The sequence below is a fragment of the Sinohyriopsis cumingii genome, chromosome 11 (assembly GCF_028554795.1).
Source record: "Sinohyriopsis cumingii isolate HCF-2022 chromosome 11, ASM2855479v2, whole genome shotgun sequence".
In the NCBI taxonomy this organism is placed as follows: Eukaryota; Metazoa; Mollusca; class Bivalvia; order Unionida; family Unionidae; genus Sinohyriopsis; species Sinohyriopsis cumingii.
Window position 1 is genome coordinate 88,466,603 of NC_142971.1, and position 22,561 is coordinate 88,489,163.

The 22,561-nt window shown below is 35.9% G+C and overlaps 2 protein-coding genes across 2 annotated transcripts in view; one reads left to right on the plus strand and one right to left on the minus strand.

The window, feature by feature from the left end:
* Positions 1-6,479, minus strand: part of LOC149788936 (carnitine O-palmitoyltransferase 2, mitochondrial-like) — a 49,103-nt gene extending 42,624 nt beyond the window's left edge. The window contains exon 1 of the mRNA XM_089975082.1: positions 6,296-6,479. Coding sequence (XP_089831208.1) covers positions 6,296-6,382 — 87 coding nt within the window. The 5' untranslated portion in view covers positions 6,383-6,479. The remainder of the gene's footprint in view (positions 1-6,295) is intronic.
* Positions 6,480-6,537: 58 nt separating this feature from the next.
* LOC149788937 (muskelin-like) overlaps positions 6,538-22,561 on the plus strand; it is a 66,781-nt gene continuing 50,757 nt past the window's right edge. Inside the window, exons 1-3 of the mRNA XM_089975081.1 lie at positions 6,538-6,958; positions 12,252-12,321; positions 21,311-21,453. Coding sequence (XP_089831207.1) covers positions 6,876-6,958; positions 12,252-12,321; positions 21,311-21,453 — 296 coding nt within the window. The 5' untranslated portion in view covers positions 6,538-6,875. The remainder of the gene's footprint in view (positions 6,959-12,251; positions 12,322-21,310; positions 21,454-22,561) is intronic.

The window sequence follows — 22,561 nt, forward strand, 5'->3', positions numbered from 1 at the left end:
ACTATGATAAGAGGTTAAATCTCAACATTATGACATTTAAAAACAAATCCCCTATATATTCCATATTTTTTTATCAGCAAACAAGTCTCCTCATTTCCTATAATCCTGACCTTTGATCATTTTGACCTCCAAAACAAGGTTACATGGGATCTTGTTTACTTTTCAGAAACATATTTATGAAAAGAATATTGAAATTCTAAAACAAAAACAATATATTGCCATTTTATAACACTTTACTAAGAGTTTTACATGACAGTGAGACAAAGAGGCATAAAGACAGACATTTATGTTATTTCAACATTTTGTCACATCTATAACAGTTGAGACAAAGGTAAGTCAAGCCGCTTTTCACATGATAATGCGTAATTATGCCATTCATTTGCTACAAATATCATATTTCCTCATGTGTAATACTACTTATCAATTACTAATAGATTAAACCATGATTTGCCATCAAATAATGCCTCAACTGATCATAGTCTTTGTTGCTTGTTTCACTTATTATTTCAAGTAAACAATGTAGAACCAAATATCAGGCCATCCCAGGATATCTACACTATTTTCAGCTGTGACTGCAATATACATTTTGTAATAAAGTAATAGGAATGAAAATAATAAAATGTGTTATTTTAATAATTCCATTTATTTATCTATCTATCCATCTATGCTTCGTCATTTCTTTCAAATTCATTTTCATGACTCTTACCTGCATATAAAGACCACCTGTCTATAACATTTGCTTTACTGTGGTCCTCTGAATGGTCATTATACACAGGTTTGATTAGTTTTATTCATCTAAAAACCTTCAACCTGTATTATGTGTCTTCCTGTTATGTCTCTATGGTTGGTAAAACAATATTCAGAGAACTGTGAATGGTACATGACATAGCCATCTTGTAACCTTTTCTCTCAAATGACCAGGAAGTTTTAGCCAAGGAATGGACTAATGTACAATAAGGTGTTGAGCTATGTAAAGTTTCATCAGAATATCTGTAGGGATATACTGACGATATCCTAGACAAGGAAGCAAGCCACAGACTTACATTCTCCCATGCTGTGACCTTGACTTTGATGCAGGGTGCATGGCTAAGGTATGTGACAAACTATTTTGTCAACAGATATATAGATATGAACTATTTAGTCAACTGATATACCTCAGCCAGAAAGGCAATTTGCATGGCTGCTGTGCATACAATTTACATAAAGCAACTCACATGACTGCAGCATACCTGATCTGTGAAATATACTGTTTTAAACTGAATGCCTTCAATTCCATATTTGCATTTCTTTGTTGTTTAAACTTGTACAATGATATACTCCTTCACCTCTGGTAGAAATATAAATTTCTGAATAAATACTGAGTGAATCTTGTAGGTGAAAAACTCCAGAATTGTCACCCAAATAATATTTTTCATTATTCATTCAGAACAGATTTTCTTTTTATTCTATGATCAAAGTGTATTTAAGAGCAGATTTCTAAGGTAATGGCAGGGCCCCGAGTGGCTGAGTGGTCACCATTCCGGATCACTGCCATTTCACCTGTCTGCATGGGTTCAAGTATCAGGCTTGGCTAACGTGGGTATGTAAGAAAGCTTACCAGTAGCTTCTTATGTGTCAGTGGTTTTCACTGGTTCTTCCTCCACCAGTTATACTGGCTGCAATATTTAGCCTATCATGTGCTGAAAAATGGCAATAAACCCTATAACAACAACTAAAAAAGATACGGTCAGTTGTTTCCTGTTGATGTTCATGGCCATCAAGGTTCAAGCTAGACTTGAATTTTAGGGCAGAACTGGAAGAAGTGAGAGCTGAACAGGGAGATGTGGGAACAAAGTATGAAACACAGTACCATGTCATATGAGCAAATGTAAACATGTCTTCAAACAATACTGTCTGTCTTAATTTCTTTGTTGCTGATAAAACATTACTGTAACTATTCATGAATAACACACTTAAGTATTAAAGTATATATGAATGAACTAAACCCTTTTTCCCCAACTGAATCTACACAGCCAACATTTTTAGAAAGAGAGATGTAACCATTCACTTTCTAATTTTGAGAAAGTTCATTGATAGGACTGCAAATATATTGTTTATTATATATCTGTGTACTTGTACTAATGTTAGACATTGGTTAAATTGTATATGCTTTGCTGCGTTTTTTGGGGTATTTTTTTTTACAAAAGTCAGAAAACATCCTTGACCTTACAGTGCTTTTCAAACCCCACAGCATGGCCATGTTGCATATGTTTCTGATCTATATAATTGCACTTGTTTTCAATAACTTAATATTTAGACTTTGCTCATATAAATTGTATAATTGCCTTAATATACTTGCCCAATGGTTTAAAAAAATAGACAATCTAATAAAGTAGTACTTTTATGATGCAGTGATGTCCACCATTATTTCACCAAGACAGGTTCACTTACAGTTTCAAACTGATTTTATGAAGAAAATATATGCACATTGGCAGTTACAATCTTCAGATCACTGATTTTATTCCTAAAACAACAAATGGCTATTTACACACTACTCTATGCTGGTAAGTTTCAAAACATAATCTTGTATGTTTTATCATCAAATAATAACTTGCAGAAATCAGGCAGTGACAGTAGTCACTGATAGTTGCAATCTTATTCATAAAAGGGTTAATGGTGATAGTTGCAATCTTATTCATAAAAGGGTTAATGGTCTATCAGCTATGAAAACACATGCTTGTGAACGTGCAAGAGTTTGCTTGCTGGCACAGTTGTAATCAATACCAGCTATATGATAGCTTGATGCATGCCTACATTTTGCCTTAAGCTACAAAACAACACTGGACTAGGATCAGGGTGCATTTCTAGTTTCAAACTATAGTCAATGAACATCTTTAAAAAAAACTCCACAGGGCTAAGTAGTTTTCACTTTCCAAACAGAAGGTGAAGTTTACATATTTAAGGCAACTTAGTAACCCACTTTGTTTGGCAGTGTGATCCCTGAGCCACCACACCAAATAGACACTACAGTACACCTTGCATGTATTTTCAGAACCACACACATCATGGTGGGAGTAGAGAGGATTAAGAGAAAACACGCCATGTATCCACATGTCCTGACTGAGTTGTCTCTGGAGAATTGCTCTGCACACCATACTTTCTCACAAAGTCGTCGAGGATGATCAACGTGGAGCGGACATATTCTGTATCAAATGGGTACTGTGTATGATCCCCTGCAAGCAATGCCCTTTAGAGGTTCATGGAGAGAGGCGCCATTTATCTACATCATTATCAGCTGATTATAAATATTTTCTAGTTCTAATGAAGATAATGCAACAGACATAATGCTTAATCAAATATGTAGATAATATTAACATGGTCTCAATGCCTTGCAAACTGTAAATTGTTTCACTTCTGAAAAAGGCTGATCAACATCATTTGCAACAAGATTATGCTTTTACTTTATTTAAAACAGAGAGAGAGGGAGAGAGAGAGAGATCAGGATTCAATCCATTGTCTTAACTGTATTGATGACAGGTGATTTCTTTTCTGTCCCTCTCATTTTAAGCCTTTTAATTGCAGATGAGGGGCCCCGAGTGGCCGAGTGGTCTAAAGCGCTCTCCATTACGGATCATTGCCATCTCACCTCTGTCTGCATGGGTTCGAGTCTTGTATTTGGCCAATGTGGATATGTCAGAAAGCTTGCCAGTAGCTTCTCGAGGGTTGGTGGTTCTTTCCGGGTTTTCCCGGGTTCTTCCTCCACCATTACTACTGGCCACCATGTATAGCCTATCGTGTGCTAAAAAATGACGTTAAACCCTACAACAACAATTGCAGATGACAACTATTATTTTTATCTATCTCTTTCTCTCTCTCAGATACACACATACAATATGGAATCTAAATTGCTACTGCACAAGTCATCGTAATCAACACTAGAAACATTGTTGTACATGCTTCAGTAACAGTTGAAGCATTTCCTGATTGCAAACTTTCTGCAGTTGGCAGCCTCATCTTTCAGACCAAGCCAAAAAGATGTTTCTGCCATGAAAATTTTCCATGATTCTTTGAATTTTTTTCCCCACCAATGTTAGTTTCAGAAATAACATTTACATTATTATTAATGCTAACCAAATTATGTTTTTGATGCATGGCATGTTGAATATTAATGCAATACTAAACATTATAATGTTATGGAGGAAAAAGAAAGAATGAATATTCCTGCCAGAGGGCACAAACTCATGGCTTCGTGTTTCAAAAAGTTGTGCATCACAATTTATCCATTCAGTCACAGTACTAGCTGCAAAAACTGTATACTTCTTACAGAAACACACCAAATACTATTCAAAGAAATAAGATTGCATTTTTATCTCAATAACCAAAAGATTCAGCTTCAAACAGGAATCTGTAGACTTTACTATCTGCATCAAAATAATTCTAAGAGTTAGATCTATGTTATGATTAGGTGATAAACACATCACAACCATGTGAGTGCTTATGTTTTTTATATTTTCCTTTTAATGGTGTTTTGTTGTCAGATAAATCGGCTACCAAACCTGTAAAGGGTGCTTATGGGTAAATGCTGTTTAGCTGACTTTTCTTCATTTGGAATATGTTGTCCCCAAACCACCCAAAACCTGCTCGTTATCGACCATAAACATGTCAATCAAATGAAATATACCCAAAACCACAAGAAAATGTACATCTAATCTTCTCTTCCAATACTTAGATTTGTTTGCCAATGAGGCTCATTACACTTACTGGGTCTGCATGGTTAGTTAAGTTTAAAGACCTTTCCACACAATATACTAACACAGCATGTTTCTGGATAAAATGCATTTGACTGGGTACTGTAATTATAATTATTATACATATTTTAAACTTTTCACCTCCTTTAATCTTTATTTAATATCTGTGGAATGAAAATACCTCCCTAGGTTGTGTTTCATTAGAATACATGTAATATTCTTATTTTGTCCTTGTTTCATACATATTACATTGTTCTTTTTTTTATAAACCAGACACAGTGTATGATCTGATTTAAGCACAAAAATGGTAACAATTTGCTATTGTGACTTTATATATACCAATCAAAATAATAACAAAATAATTTCACCATTCTCATTCACTTTAGAATGTACTCTTTTTGTTTGTTCCCTTCTTTGATTTTTACCACCTTCTGTAACTACCATGGACTGCTGCTTTGTCACAGTATGTACTCAAATGATAGTTTAGCTCGTACTAAACTATGTTGTGTTTTGAAGACATTACTTTACATTTAATTTATGTATTCATAGATCTTTTTATCTGCCTCACATAAATTAATCCTATGTGCATAATGTTTTATCATTAAATTTCAAGCAATGACAATAACATTTTTGCATGTTTAAACATGAAGTATAAAGTATATACTGGATTTACAGTTATATGCACTTCAATTTAGAAAAAAGAATCAGTATCTTATGATGATTTCTAATTACAAGAATTTATTAAAATGTCAAGAATACAATATATCACAATAGCCCGTAGCGACAACCAATTGCCAAAACCAAATACAATCATGTCAAATATTTATGTCATGTATATGTCATTGTTTCATCTCCACTGATATCTATGGTACTGAAGGTATATTATTTACTTCACAATGAGGCTGTTTTCATGTGATAACCAACACTGGCACTGAATCCAGTAATATTTGTCTCCCTTACTTCATTTCCATCCAATGCAAATACTAAAAGCAACACAATTTGTTTCCACAAAATAGTACTCTTTCCAATGTTTGCTTGTGGGTTTGGGTATGTTTGTTTAATTTTCATTATGTTCATGGTGGATTTGTGCGGGTTTTGGTTGGATTAGGGCATGTTTGGGTGAATTTGGGTTGTTTTGGACAGGTTTTGGGTGAATCATGCGTCCGCTGTGCGGGAAGTTCTATCAACGGTGGGCAAATGGTCTTTCAAAAAGTTATTACACAGTCAAGTGCCAACTGTAGGTTCTGTTTTAATTTAGTGTAATGACCTCTATTGTTATGCTATCTCCCGCCATTCAAAAATATTATCTCATGCACGACCAGCCTCTTACAAACAGCAAATTGTTGGAGGTTGGTTCATCACGCATTATAAAAATAATTATCCAGTACACAGTAGGTGCGATTGTGCTTTATTGTAAGAGTTCTATTCAGTCTGTGATGTGCACATTTTAACCCCACTTTTCCTATTCTATAAAGGGGCGTCCAATGTTATTATCTCGCGGGTGTAACAATCAACAACACAAGCCGACAAGAGGTCGAAAATTATAACGTGCTTAATAAACGATTAACCTGTGTTTGGGAGCGGTAAGAATTTACTGTTCTTGTTATCCGGAAATTCCGGCTCACTGCAACAAAAGAGTTTGATCTAAGGAACATTCTATATGGTGCTTCTTTAAAATGAACTAACTCTTTGTTGCAAGATCAAACCGCAACTTGCACTGACAACAACCGGAAGCATTGTGCTGAACGTAGACTGGTGATGTACTTCCGGTCATTAGCTAGTGAAGGAGATCAAAATAATTATATTACCACACAAACGGGAAAAAAAAAAAAAAGAGAGAAAGGAAACATTAGTGTAAACTGTAAATGGTTGCTTAGGATGGCTGCTGTGATTTATAACATGTTTATAATATAATTATTTAATCTTTTTACATATGCAGCTGAAGGTAAACTTTAACAAATCAACACCGTTTCTTATGTCAGGTCGCCTGTTAACAGATAAAAAAAAATAATAACTTTAAATAAATAAATATATAAATGAAAAGGCCAGCTCCATCTCGTGTCCTGTTTAAACAATGTAACAATTGCTTTTACCCGGAACAGCCCCTATTACAGTTTAGGAAACTCTAGAAACCGGAAATTGACAAGAATGGCGTCTGTTCATCGAAAACTTACGGAGTTAAAATACACTATTCATAAATGGTCAAGTTACTCGTACAATTATGTCCCAGAGTAAGTTTAAATTGATGGTACTTTCTAAGTAGCATTTAATTACATCACTTTGCGGCAGCTGTGGCGTCTAATTTACAGTTATTATTGAGGCGCAAAGGTGGTCCTGCGGGGAGATGCCCTCGAATTTGGGGACTTCGTATTTTTTTTTAGGTCTCCCTAAACAGGTTTTGGCTACAGTCGCGGTCGTGGATGTACCCTCTCGCCTAGAAGTCTCTCGATATTAGAATACACATCTCTGCTTCCATCAGAATTTAAAATTGGTCACTGAATGGAGAAATCGAATCTGTAGAAAGATTAGGTACATCAGTTCAACATACAATATGGTATCACAAGACGTGTTTGTGTGTGCAAAAGTTGCTTTAATAACTTCTTTGTGTAAAAAAGTTGTTTTAATAACTCTTTTCTTTGTGACGGGATGTTACAAGGCGTGTTTGTGTGCGATGAAAATCTTTCATAGAAACCCTAGAACATCTATTCACAGTCATCTCGCACCTGTCAAGTTGCACACTGGCAAAGTTATGTTGCACCAAGATATAAAGTTACATTAACCCAAATACTAAGTAGAGATGTCAAAATTCTGGGAAATTTCTATTGGTACCCATCAGTCCTAACAATCGTAAATGTGAACCTGAGCTGCTTTGTTGTAGGTTCACACATTTCAGCCACCCAAGAGAGGTATAAGCATAATTGTTACTAATATTAGCAGCAATAAAGCATAAAAAGAGCAGTCTATATATTATATGCCATAATTAAAGATAACTGAAAAATGTACATTTATTTTTACTACTTACCTGGATCCACATTTTTGTCACAAATCAGCCAAATCCATGTGGATTAGTAGTTAGTAAAAGAGTATAGACATAAAAGAAATTGATAAATTATTTACGCATAGCAATCCCTTTAACTATTTCTCATGTCTGCCTTAAATTTTGCGAATAGTCATTAAGTCCACAGATAATGACTTGTATTATCCTCAACCTGTCATAGTTCATCCCTTAATGATGGTCCGATGCAATGTGTTTTTACGTTCAACACAATCCCACTCCTCTAACATTTTTCATTCATATCCAGGGCTTCCGCTAGCCTTCGCATTTGTCGCCAAATGCAAAAGAATTTTGAAAGTGGTGCAATTTTTTACTGACTGGCAAAAGTTGCAAGTGATAAATTTTTATAAAATAATTTTTTTTTTTTTTTCACTGATATAAGTTACTAGTGCCACTTAATACCTGTTTTCACTATCTGTGGCAGTCAGTGGATCGTGTTGGTAAATGATGAATGACGTTATTTGAACATGAGTTAAGCTAACTATAGGCTGTCGGTCAGTTTTCAGAAGCAATTAAATGTGATAAGTAGGAAATAAGAATGACCCAGTACGACAAAAATACATAAAATTTCAGGAGCCAAGCCACGATCGTCTTGTATTATTCATACGCGATCTCTTCCCCAAAATGATTAGCATCTTTTTACATTTTTTTGTACTTTTTAAGAATATTTTTTTTTTGTGCACAAGAAAAATACATGTACATGAAATTTTGGGAGCCACACCATGAACGCATTATATCCGAATTCGCTTTATAATGGAGCGCACTATAGCGGGGACACACTTTATTATTATTATTATTATTATTATTATTATTATTATATAGTACATGGATGACAAAAAAAGTGTAAGCAACAACATGAGCCCTTGTGATAATGAATAAATGCCCACACCTCACAATCCTCAAACTGTAATCATTAATCTGCGTATCAGTCTGAACTTGGAAACTTTTTTTAACAGGTGCCCATTTCATTTTATTACCCGGATTATTAATGGGCAAGTACCTGGGTACCCATTGACATCTTTAGTTATGTCACACCCTAATATATAGCCAAGTTGCACCCATCTTTATTATATCACATATCAAATGATTGTTACCATGTTAAATGTTTTCCATTGCATTAGCATTTATTAAATTGTATTTAATTCACTAATTAAGGTTTGTTATATATTTAATTGGTCCAAAGTAGATAACAGCATCATACATTTCACAATCCACTGATTACATTATGTTTCTGCATTTAGCTCAGTTCTCTGACACTGGTGTATCTACAGTCATGAAACTTGATGGATGTATTTATTATTTGATCTTGCCACAAGTAAATATAGGTAACAGTTACTAATTTGTTTTTGGTTTTTCAATTTTTCTAAATGGTTTAATCTGCAGATATCCTGATTGTTAAATTGCTGGTAATGTTCCGTGGCTTCTCATTGGCAAGTTGTATTTCACAGCGACAAGGCTTATGGAGTATAAGGCTCAATAAAGCTATGAAATCTATTACATGATATGCCAAAAACTGAACAGGTGCATTGCTGCAGAGCATCTGGTGTTGTGGCTTTCTCGGTTTCATTCCAGTTGATGAAGGGTTTATGCATTATTGAGCGTCTTGGCTTGCCTATGGCCTGAGAATTTAATAGAGAAAATAATTGGGGTGACCAGACTTAAAATCATAACTTAAGGAGATCTCTTTTGGAGAAAGGAAATTAACGGTTTTGTGACCAGGCACAAAATAACGACTGAGCAGAAGTTTTGGTCATATAAATGCAAGAGGAAAAGTAAAACTATATTAGTGATCTCAGACAAGTGCCAGAGTATAAACAAGATTTTAAAGCAATCGAAGCCTCCACAGAATATCTACCATCAATTTCCAAGAGAAAGTGTGTGTGTGTATGTATATATATATATATATATATATATATATATATATATATATATATATAGACACACACACAAACACATTATTATGACTAATTTAATTTTTTATGCAAAAAAATCATGATTTAAGAAAGAACTCATTTGAGATATTTCCTTGTTTGTCATATTTTTATAGCCTTATGCAACTCACAGCTTAAGTTTGTGATTTGGAAGCATGAGAAATGTTTTTCCCTCTTTGTATAAGCTGCTGCACTAATTTCTGCAACACACTGTTTACAGTTTGGGTGAACTTGGACAGATGGTACTGTAAAGTGTGCATACTTTTCAAAGCACATGAAAGTTAAAGGTTTAGAGTTCAGGATAAGCTACAGAAATACAGGGAAGGGCTAATAAAAAGAGAATGTCTTGAAGCTGTAAGAATTGTTCCCGAGGAATTAAACATTTTGATAACAGGACCTAGAACATGTGTAATTGACATTTGGGGTGCTGATATCTACCCATTTATCTTGACATCCTCGGGCCTGAGGTAATACTGTTAACATTAGTGGCTATCAAGATAACTATTGGAGTGGGAAGGGGCACAAAAAAAGGTTAGCAGACAAGTGAAATTTGTCTGTAAGGGCTAACTTGTCATTGGTGCATTGGATTTATTCTCTGAGAAAAAAATATTGGAAACTTTGATTAAATGAAGACCAGTGACAAAACAATTTCAAAAATACACTTGTATATTGACAACTTTCATTTATTTTACCTTTGTGTTATACAGTCTGTAGTGCATCAAGTACAGTAAATGCACATAAAAAATCTATGAATTCTGGGTATAGGTCACATGTTATAAAATTCCTGGATCAGTCATATTTTCCATTAAAAAAATATATACAGTCTATAAACACATCTATGAAAATGGTAGTCTCATTTTATGTACAGTTACACCCTGAGATATTTAAACTGCAACATATGTAAATGAACATAAACATGAGCACAGACTGTTTTTTGATCTTTGAATCGAGTGCACCCACATTATCTTGTTCAGCTTCTCCTCTTATGATTTAGTTTCAAGAGACTGTACATTTAATTTGCATTTTATACTGCTGCTGGTAGCCAAAATAAACATAAAGTTAATTTTTTCTGCAGAAAATGAAACTTGCACAATAAAGTAAATTTTCTCCAGTCACAGATAACTAAAGAAAATGCAACAGTCGATCATATTTCATTCTTTTATACAAGTTTGGTTCCAACTTCTTTTTTTTAAAGGGTGCATTGTTTTTTTTATTAAAGATTGCAGCTGTCTTGTTTTGATGAAAGGTGCACATGCTGTTGAATTCACCAAGAAAACCAACTTCCGAGAACAAACATGTTCCCATTTGTTAATGTGATGGTAGCATTAAAGCTTGGCAGCAAAATCAGATAATTTTAGAGCAGAGTATGAGTCAGAACTATCAGCTTGTCATCATAAATGATGACAAGCAAAAGAATTTGTCAAAGTTGGGACTTTTGGCATCTGTCGACATGTATAGTGAATTTTTATCTTGGCATTGATATATGCATGACAAATTTAGTAATAATAATAGACCATGGGATGGTGACTTTGTATTTTCATCAACATAGGTAGCTTCTCAGCATAAGTGATATTAATATAAGTTGGTAGGACTGTACTCCAGTTCTAGGGCATTCATGAGTAACAGGGATGATGTCACAATGCAACTGTTATGGATGGAAAGATCAGTAGAATACAGTACACATATCACTGGATTTTGATTTCCCACTCAATACCATGGACATGGACACAGAGACGAATAATTAAGTTTCCTCTACATATAGCTGGATGTTCACTGTGTCTGGTGGATGTCCAATCAGTGTATTGGAACTCCATAGTGGATTTTATTGAGTGGGTTTTATGCCCCCACCCCTCTTGCATTTGCCCTATGAGTCAGCATACTAAACAAACAGATGGGAGAAACCCTGATGCTGTAAACCTGACCATGGCTGATGTCATTTTCATATTTTTCCCTATACAATCTACATAGTAATAACATTGTGGTATCGATGGGTGGCCCAGTTGGGCATATTTACATGAATGTGTACAACATTAAGCTTCTTGGATATCCCCTACTCCAGCCCTATGATCGAGCAACTCAGAAAAATTAGCCTGACTACAATGTACAACCAGTTGATCAGCTCTCTATAATGAGTGATAGCAGTATATCTCACCTTAGTATACAGTACATTTAGTACCTCATTTTAATTGATTGTCCTTAATCCAAAGTTATTTAGATTTTCCCTGCATTTAGCATGTACCAGCCAACCCTTAGTCATAAAAGTGTCTAGGCATAAAACTTAGTTCAAGCTCATTTGTCAAAATTTGTTATGTTCTATCACTTTTCCTTGTACAAGGCTAGGCTCTTTAAATTTTTTTTTTGAAAATTATCTACTTGGTACCCCAGCCTGCATGTCACACATCATCTATACTTAGAGACGATACACATATTTTTAATTTGCGGTTAGTTTGCATGCTCAGACATGTTCGAGACCATGGGACCTTCATATTATTGTACTGAATTTACCAATATTGATGAAGATATTTAATCTGTTGTCAGAAATATCAGCGTGAACAAGCCCAGTGATCAGTCCTCAAGATGGTCATCAGAAACAAGCCAACCTCCACAGGTAAATTTGTTGTTTCTCTCTCATTGTTTTACTGTTTTTACTTTGTTTATAGAAGAGAAGGTTGAATGTATGTATGTATGTTAGCTGTGCTGGTTGTGAAGCAGATGTGCTTATTGAACGTTCTGTTTTCCCTCATCTGTCTTATTAACATAGGGTTTTTAGCAGAATAATTCTTTGTCCTAAATGAAAATGGTACCAATTATCAAATAATTGTGACCACATCAGCTATTTTGAAAATCTTGTTATAGCTACTCATTCTTAATGGATGGTCATATCAACATTTTCACAGAGAGACTTATTATATTTAGTTTGTCCTAAATGAAGATGGTGCTGATTTGGTGTCCAGTAAAGCTACCACTGTGGCCGTCTTGAAAATGTTGTTATAGGTACTTCTTTTGAACAAAAATAACATTAATATGGGGTTGTCATCACCAGACTTTTTATTATATCTAGTTGATCCTAAATGAAATTGGTATAAATCTTATGTCCAACATAGCATTTTTACTACACAGCTGTCAATGATATTGAATTGGCCTGCTAAAGTCAATGGCCATCTTGAAAATACTATTACATATGAGTGAATGGTCATATCAAAATGGTGCTTTCACTGAAAGATCTCATATAATTTCTAGTTGGTTGTAAATGAAAATGTCACCAATGTGACTTCTAATATGACAAAACAATGGCCATCTTGAAAATGTTGTTATCACTCCTTCTCCTAGATGGTTGGTGATATTGACATTTTTTCACCAAAGACTTCTTATGATGTCTGGTTAGTACTAATAGAAATTGTGCCTGTGTGATGTCAGATATGGTCACTATGGCATCCATCTTGAAAATCATGTTATCTTTACTTTGATGAAACAGAAAATCATATTGTGCCAGGCTGACATCAATCTTGTCCACCACAGCTGTTAAATATTGTTACCACTGGAGAATACCTATGATCTACTGTATATACTTGCGTTTAAGCCCATTCGTGTATAAGCCGACCCCCAAACTGAACAGGTATAAACACTAAAAAGTGCATGACCTGCGTATTAGCCGAACTACAACTCATAGTCATCTCAAGATGCACAAGGTAAGTTCTAAATGCATTTATTTAGGCAAAGTTATATTTTAAAAAATTACACATATACTTATCTCGAGGTTGGCGTGCATGATTATTAAAAAAAATGGTATAAACTTGTTTGAAAAGTCATTTATTTAGTTTTCTGTTTTCTTATTGTTTCTGCCTAATTTAGATTTGTGTATAATTTTATAGAATGATGACAAGAATTTAGCATTCGCGAGTTGCTGTAACACTACTTTTCCCTTTTGATTCAATTATTGTTTGTTTATGCATTATTGCATTGGACATTTTATATCAGTGCACCATTAATTTATGTTTTTACTTTGCCTTGAAATTGGAAATACATATACCTAACTCATTAAAATGTAATCACAGTATGACAACACAACGAACAAACAATATGGTTTGATACTAATACCGTAAAAGCTGAATTGTAGTTTGCTTTGATGTAAGCGACCATACACCATTCCTGTCAACTTTCATGCCAGGAGAAGAAAAAAAAACTGATTTTTGGGGTCACTCAATGCCTACCTGCTGATTTCATAATATCTTCCAATTTTTGCAGAGAACTCCTGATTATTGCATTAAGTCTTGGATTTTCATTTCTTTTAAATAAGAAAAGTCCTACATGTTCTGTTATATCACCTGTGAATTATTGTTGTGACAAAATAATTACATGTACTTTACTTTAAAGAATTCGCTTCTTCACTAAATAGAATGTTTAAACATTATTCATTTAAATTAATGATTTTGTTTTTACTTCTACAATAATACAAAAAAATAAATAAACCACAACAAAAAAGTAAACCACAACAATAAAATCGTCAATTAATTTAAATCTCAAGAACACTATGACAGATGTAACGCCATCTGCTATAGCGCCATTCCCAAAATAATTGCATCGATAAGGATTAACTTTTAATTAGTCACGCTGGCTTTCTTGCTTATTTATATAAGACTTTTCTATTGTGCAGTTTAACCACAGCTGACCAGAATATAAAAATAGGGCACGTCCTGGGGGAAAATTGGGCATGTCACAGAGAGAAACACCGAGTCTTATTTTGCAAATTTCATGCATATTAGACCTGGATGATTGACCAATATTTAGTGAAAACAAGGCTTTACAAATGCCATGAAAAACCTCCTGATTTTAGGTCCCAGTCTCTAATTTTATTTATTTAGTCTCCCTACTTGGCTTTTGAAAAGTTCATATGTATGCCTTTGGCCCTGTTTTACAAAACTACGGTAATCATGCTGATATTCAGAAATAAAAGGCAATTAGACAACAGTATACTTGTTTAGTTACCAGTCAAAATTTCCTGTTATCACAAGCCAGTTTCAGGGTATGAAGTCTGTATTTACCTTTATTTAACTTCATGTTGGAGAAATCAGAAAATATGCACATGCAAAATAATAACAAAATCAATCATAGTACATGTACTTTATAACATTTTAATAATTGTTGGGTCACCGAAAGATACTCCTTTTTTTTTTTTTTACATGCCTATGTCTTAGGACACACAAAAAATCGTTTCATGTCCCAAGATTTGCAGCCATTACAGTAATCAACAAAAAGACCTAAAAACTGTCAAGTTTAAACATTGGCCTGCGGATAAGCTGACCCCCCTTCTTCGTGGCCTTTATTATTTCCTAAATTATTCAGCTTATATGCGAGTTTATATGGTAATCTTGAATTCTGGGAATTTTTTGCAGCCAGTAGAACATCATTCTCTGCAATGGACTCTGGCTTTTGTATTCACAGCTGCATATTTTGTTGTGTGCTTGGATGTTTGTTTGCTTGTAAGTGTACTGTATTCTATCCCCACTCTTTAACAGTGGTACTGTATATACAGTAATACCTCGTGCATTCGCATTTCTGGATTCGCAAATTCACGGATTCGCAAAATTTTCATGGCTTAAATTCAGTCATGGAGACATACAGAACCCTCTACACCACTATAAAAAAAACAGCAGCAGCAGAGCAAAATAACATGGTTCTTCGATCGGAAACCCAAACCCTCTCATGAACCCCCACCCAAAGAAGCCCCGACAGAAGTAGTCCTGGCAGAACAGTCTCCTCAACCAAACTTTTAATTGAAATTAACGTGCTTTGGGAGCATGATTTGGGTCATATATAGGGTTTAAACCCTAGAAATAAGCATTTATTAGCATTTTTAGTGACTCGTACCAAACATTCGCGATTCCTCCTGATCCACGACTGGTTCTGTAACCTAACCTCGCGAATGTTCGAGGTATCACTGTATTGCATATAAGTTTATTCCAACTGTGAACAACATAGAGCCTAATTTGCTGTCACAGTATAGACATAGATTTGCCAGCACATTTTGCACCAGCAGATATGGGTCTGTGGAGTTTGCAATTGGAATTTAAGTGAGTATTTAGGTGAAATTTTCTTTCGATATATTTCTTCTTAAATACATTTCCCAATCATGATACCTTTTTGTTAAACTACTACTGCCTCGCAAATTCAGCCTTCCCAGATACTAGTCTTTTGCCGAAGGGAGCTAAAAGTTTTCCGACTTAGATAGTGGTTAGGCAGAGTGATCTCCCCTTGAGTATAAGGATTTTCATCAAAACCCATTAACCTGTCAGTTACTACTTCTGCTCATGCCCAAAAGCATGCTCTCATTACAAGAGATCTCGCAAAAGCCATAATCTACATGGAAGATATACCATTACAAGCTGGGGGAGTTTTATACTTCTAAGGCAAGTATACTCCATCCATATTTCCAACTTTTTCTCTTCCTATGCTGACAAAGTTCTGCTGTTACAACTTGCTAACACTCTTTGTCATCATTTTAGGTAATTGCATGGGGAGCCTAAGTGACTCCACATTAAGTTTGGGCTATAATTATTTTATGTACCTCTAGCATTAATAAAACTACTATTATATGTGTAATTCCATTTTGAAAGGGTACATATCTGTGGGTTTTGATTCCAAGGCATTTGTAGCATCTGGGCTCCAACTTCAATGATTTTACTTGTACAGATGGTCTGTCTGCATTTTTCCCTACATGTAAGTGCCTCATAATAGATATTGTCGCACCTACTTTATATTTAACTATAACTCTGCCTCAGTTCCCTTTTATATGAAGTTTTTTGTTGTTGTAATATAGACTCTTGCGAACATTTCTGTATTGCTTCTTCTCTGATCAGACAAGTACAGGTAATCTTTGTGTACAGTTTATTCCGTCACTTGTTGCTCATACATGTTTCTATAGGTGACACTCATATTTAAAGTGCACTTAGTCACTCACATGCGGCTTTACCATATAGGTTTGGGCCAGTGCATGCATATATTTATGCAAATAAGAAGCTCCTTACATATGTATAATTCTCTCATTTCTGGTATATGCAGTTTAGTTTCCTTTACTGTGGCATCCAGAGCCTTGGAATGCCATTCTTCAGTGATTCTACTTGTACATACCATCCTTGACCTTCCCTACAGGTAGGGTTGTAATTGAGATCATCTGCAATCACTATTTTTCAGGTAACCATCATATGTGATAGCTCTGTGCCCATTCTGTGTTCAAACAGCACATGTTTAGGCCCACAGATTTATACTTCTCCCAAAAGGTGTTATTGTCATTATATTTTAGCTGTATGCTTCATTGCTTTATTAGACTGTCTGGTATCAATTTTCAGGTCAACTTTTTAGGATTTAGCTCTGCACCCATATTGTGTTCTAATGACAGGTGCAGGGCTACATTGTTATATGTTTTGCTTTTTTTGTCTTACAGATTAGAACTTTGGGCAAAGGACAGAAATGCACAGCTAAGGATGAATACGTTACCAGTATGCATGCTGACCTTTTCTCAGTGTGAGAATTTCTGGTGGACAAGAGAGATAAGTCAGCTCTCACCCTTCAGCCAGGAAGCTCCAGACATTGACATGCTCCAAAACAGCTTTGGCACCCATGTCACCACCACAGGGTTCAGTATTATTGGCAACTCCCTCTACCTTGCCTTCACAGGGTTTGACTCTGTTCCTGTTGTGGAACAGCAAGAGACAGAGCTAAACAAACAGCCAAGTTCTCTCTCACTCAGCAGATATTCAGACCGGATCAACCATCCCATAACCTGTCCCATCCTGACAAGCCTGACAATATTCTTCCCATATGGATGGCCTATATCCATTGTGACCTGCCTAGGCCATATGCTAAGGATTACAGTGTACCAAAACATCCCAGACTTTTCTTTGTCCCAAAGGCAAAGAGCACAATGCCTCTGGTCATCAACCGAAGCAACCGCAATTGATTCATTTATGCCCATAGTTCTCAATGGAACACCATTTTAAATGCCATCCAAGATGGAGACTTTGCAATTATTGTGGACTTGATAAATTTATACATTTATATGACGTGGTACGTTAATAGAATTGAGCTGCTGCCTCAAGGGAGATCACGCCTATTTTTACCTCAACAAGAACAGGTGGATATATCAGTATAGACAATCTTGTTCTGGATTAAGTGGGGTATTCGTTCTGTATATCAAGAAATGACTCCAGCTCAAGTGAACTTCAGATCATTAGGTTAGAGCAGTTGCTGCCAGCATAACATTCAACTGGACATGTTCTCTAGCCAACAAGCCATGGGTAGGAGGTCTGTCGTCCCAAAGGGACCAGTTTGATCTAGTGGAACCTGTATCTGCAGCTGAACAGGTAACCATTCCAGGTTGATCAATAGCTTCTTAAGAGGTGGCTTCATGACTTCTGCTGGATTTGTGGGGGTGGTTATGGGGCTTTGTTTCCATGTTTTAAGCTGTGCCACCTCTTACCTGTTTCCTAAGGTATTATGATTGGGTAATGTAATGAAGAAACGAATTTTCCTAGTAAAATATATTTATTCAAGAATACTTACCCAATCATATTTTACATATACCCTCCCAGTCTCACTGCAGTTACATCCATGGAGTTTGTGCCATCTTCTCCAGTAGTAGTTGACATGTTTGTGTGTTTTGCTGCCAGTCATTATACCTAAGGGGAGATCACTCTGTCTGACTGCCACCTAGGTCAGCAGAAAACCTTTATCTCCCTTGAGCTAAAAGTTGTATCTGGGAGGTCTAGATTTGTGAGGTAGTAGCAGTTCTCCAATGTATTGTGATTGGGTAAGTAATGTCCCCTTCACCTGCGAGAGATACTCAGAATGAAAGACAAGGTTCACCTCAGGATCAACTGAATATGATGACCTTATTTTCATCAAAGTGGACTGAAATCAGTTTTCACAGGAACTGGTGGTACCTATATTGTGGTCCCCAGCTCTATCCCACCTGTTGAAGGTTACATGGTCGTTTCTCTAGAACAAGAGTTTGTCAGGCAGCTGAAGAGGTGTTTTGTTTCCCCTTGAGGGCTTCAGTTGCTTGTTTCTGCCTGCAGCAACTGCTGCATTCATTGCCATGGTAGCTCCCTCCCCCCCACATTCTGGGGCATCACAAGCAGGGATATCAGCAGGGGGCTTGTCTCACCTCCAGGTTAAAACCTTGGAGATTAAGGCATGGACTTGTGTGACAAATGTCTCTTGAAGGAGGAATCATTGTGTCTTCAGCGTCACTTCAGTGTTTGCTAGAGGCTGAATAAAAAATGTTATGCCATGCACTCTACCAGAGTTGATGGTGCTTTTGTTTGAGGTTCCTCTTTTACGTAGGGATGCCACTCTGGAAAACAGCAAGACCTCTTATAGTCTGTGACTCTGAAAGCAGAGGTATTTCCTTTGTGGCATCACAGGATTTTAAAGACAACACAGGTCCCTCACTGCAGCTCCAGGCCCTTTTAAAACAGTCCAATAAGTGCACTTACCCTGAATGCCTTACCGGACCTTCTTCCAAGTTTTTCAAGCAGGTTCAGCCTCATCGGTCTTACAAACAAACTCAAGTCAAAGCTTCCTCTTGCCCGCTGTTCACTAGACAAATCAGTCAGAAAGGTCAGGGGAGAATGTCTTTGGAATCCTTCCTCAAGGAGGGAGGGTTTGGAAAGTTGCAGACTTTTGCTGTGTCTTCCTCTTCCCAGCATTCTAGTAGGAGCTCATCTAACCATTATTTGAAAGGTTTTGGATGGGTATCATGGACATTGCATGGGTTCATTTCACCTTTAAGGATGGATGCCAGCTTCATTTCCATGAACATCCTCTCCCATCACAGACTCTGTCTTTTCCTAAACCAAACTATCTAACTTGAAGAAAGAGGCACACACCCATTTGCAGGAGAGCACAGTTGAAATGATGCAAAACAACCACAAAATTTTATTTCTGTTCCCATGTATTTCTAATGTTGAAAAAAGATAGAAAGTTTCAGCTCCTAATTGATATTTCTGCCTTAAACTGATTTCTTGGAAAGAATTCTTCAAGATGGGGACTACCATCTAAGTCAGGAATGCCATAAGTCCTGCAACTGTGCAGTTTCCATCGATATTCAGGATGCATTCCTTCACATCCCCAGCTTCTCTTCAAAGAGAATGCTTCTGGTTTTGTCTCAACAAGTATCTCAGATTCATGTTCTTCTGTTAGGCCCCTTCTCTACTCCAACAGCTTTTACCCAGGTGATCGGGTTAGTTGCAGCCCACTTAAGTTGTTATTGATCCCAATCTTGCAGTATTTCAATGACTGGATATCCACAACATCTGCAGAGATTCTCAGCTGAAGGACATGTCCCTATGTTGGTCAGTAATGACCCATCTTTCTTATCCAAAACTTCAAGAAGTCAGATCTCATCTTTTCTCAAGACTTGGTATATGTGGGGGTGAATTTCCTCACTAGCCTGGAGATAATTTATGTTTTTCCAGACCAAATCATATTCCTCAAAATGGCTTTTCTGGCCAAGGCTTAATTGTCAGCTTGCCTTTACCTCTTTCTCATGGGAACTTGGAATTTGACTGTGGTTACCATGTGAAGACTATACTGCACCCTTTTCTTCAAAAGGATCTTTTGTTGGTTTGGATTCCACTGGGATCTGATTTTCACCACCACCTGTATCTATGGGATTGGTTTCTGACAGGAAATCCTATTCACACCCACAAACTACACTCCTTTCTGCACACTGTTACATCAGATTCTGTAAAGGAAGTTCATCTGGAGCCTAAGGGGGTAGTTCATCCGGGATTTTGGTCCTAGTAAGAAGCTTCCTGCATGACTGGTAAATTTAGCCATGCAGTAGTAGCAGGCAAATTATCGACTAAAATGTAGTTGGGTTGTGTGTGAAAATTATTTTAGTTATGTAAAACTTACCTGCTTCTGTTGCAAAAATTCCCACCCCACTCTGATGTCCTGTACTTTTGAGTTCAAGTCAAAAGAGAAGGATATTTCCTATGTTGAATATGACCAAGGAGTCAGGCTGGGATCATATTATTTTCAGTTCTGGCCCTCCAATACTAATTGGAAGAGTGAATAATTATCTTGGATTGGAGACTATGAGTCCCAGAAAAGGAAAAGCATTGCAATAGTTTACAGGTTAGTATTACATTATTAACATTAATTGTAATTTGTAACTCCCACCCCTATAAAAAACACATTTTGTGACACTCAAGCTGTCACATTCAGCCTTTCACATCATTATATGTTATTAAACAAAATCAGTAATAGAGCAGTCTGGAAAAATTTATGAACTGCATATACAAGTATACAATATAAGACTGCAGGCTGTTCTTTCTATTGCTGATTTTGTTTTATAGGAATAAAACCATGAAGTAGTCTAGGGCTATGCAACATACGGAATTCAAGATAACTATCTTTTTTTTATTTAGAACAGATTTATTTAGTGGCAAATATTTTAGTCTTTGATTTTCTTTATTACCCTCAACACAGAATAAGAGTGAAAGCATCATGCATTATGTTTGAAACTTTTCATGTAATGCAGTTCTATAGAAGTGAATATGTGCTTGACATTTTCTTTCATTTTTGTGTTTCAGTTTTTGATTTTGAAGCTTGAACATGCTGCCATTGTGGAAACCATTACATTTGGGAAGTATGAAAAAACGCATGTGTGCAATTTAAAAAAGTTTAAGGTGTATGGAGGACTTGGTGATGAGCACATGATAGAGTTATTAGAAAGGTAAGACAATGTCATTGCTTTCTTAGATTATATGGTAAATGGTCTTATACACATTGTTGGGATGAGAGCTAAATACTAATCCTGGACAAGTAATTTTAGCAAGAAAGCATAATCAAGATATAAGTTTTTTGCACTGTTTAGAGGATATACACTTTATTTTGTGTGCTTTCTCAGGTTTCCTGTGATCTGGTTTTACCTTAGTTTTTTTTAAAAATAGATTACAGTATTTGTCAGTTTAAAATTTTAAAGAATAAAATGTCAGTGGAAACAAAAGCATCTTCATTGTGATATGAAACTAATTATTAGAGAGTGTTGATACCAATGCAGATTTGTTCCAAAAATGACTTAAATTAAACTATTTACAGGAGTTATGCCCCCTAATTCCCGATCCTCCTGATTTTGGGTTTCCACATCATAACTTTAACAAGGATTGCTTGATTTCAACCAAGTTTGGTTTCCAGCTTTTTGCTAATGAGACTTTGGATGAATTTGATTTCCAGCATTAACTGTGAAGAACTGATTATTGTTCTCTTCATTAACTATTACTGTTTTCTAACTCAGAAATGTAAAGAGTTATGCTCCCTAGTTGCCAATACCCCTGACTTAGGGTTTCTAACAACCAATTTGGTACATCACTTTTTACTGATGAGACCTTGAATGTGTTTGATTTTCAGTGTGCATTTACTAGAATATCATTTGGACAAGTTATTGTCCCATATTTTTCTTTCTGCTAACTTTTTTTCTGCAGCTTAAGTTCACCAAGGACTTCTTTGTTTATACCAGATTTAGCATACAAGTTTATATTGATATATAAGTTTGATTTCTGGCATTCCACTAGAACATGTACAAAATGTATGCCCCTCCCCACCCCCCTCCCGCCAGCAATTATCTGTCCTCAGTTTGGTTTGCAAAGAATTAACAGCATTACTTTACCAAGAATTGTTGAATTGGCATGCAGGTTTATTCTAAAGAGACTCTGACATGAATTTTGTTTCTGGCATTCTGTATTATCATTTAGAAGAGCTATGGCCTTGATTGCTTATCCCCCTGACTTTGGTTTCTGCTGCATTACTTTGCTGAGGATAATTGCATTTCAACCAGTTTTGGC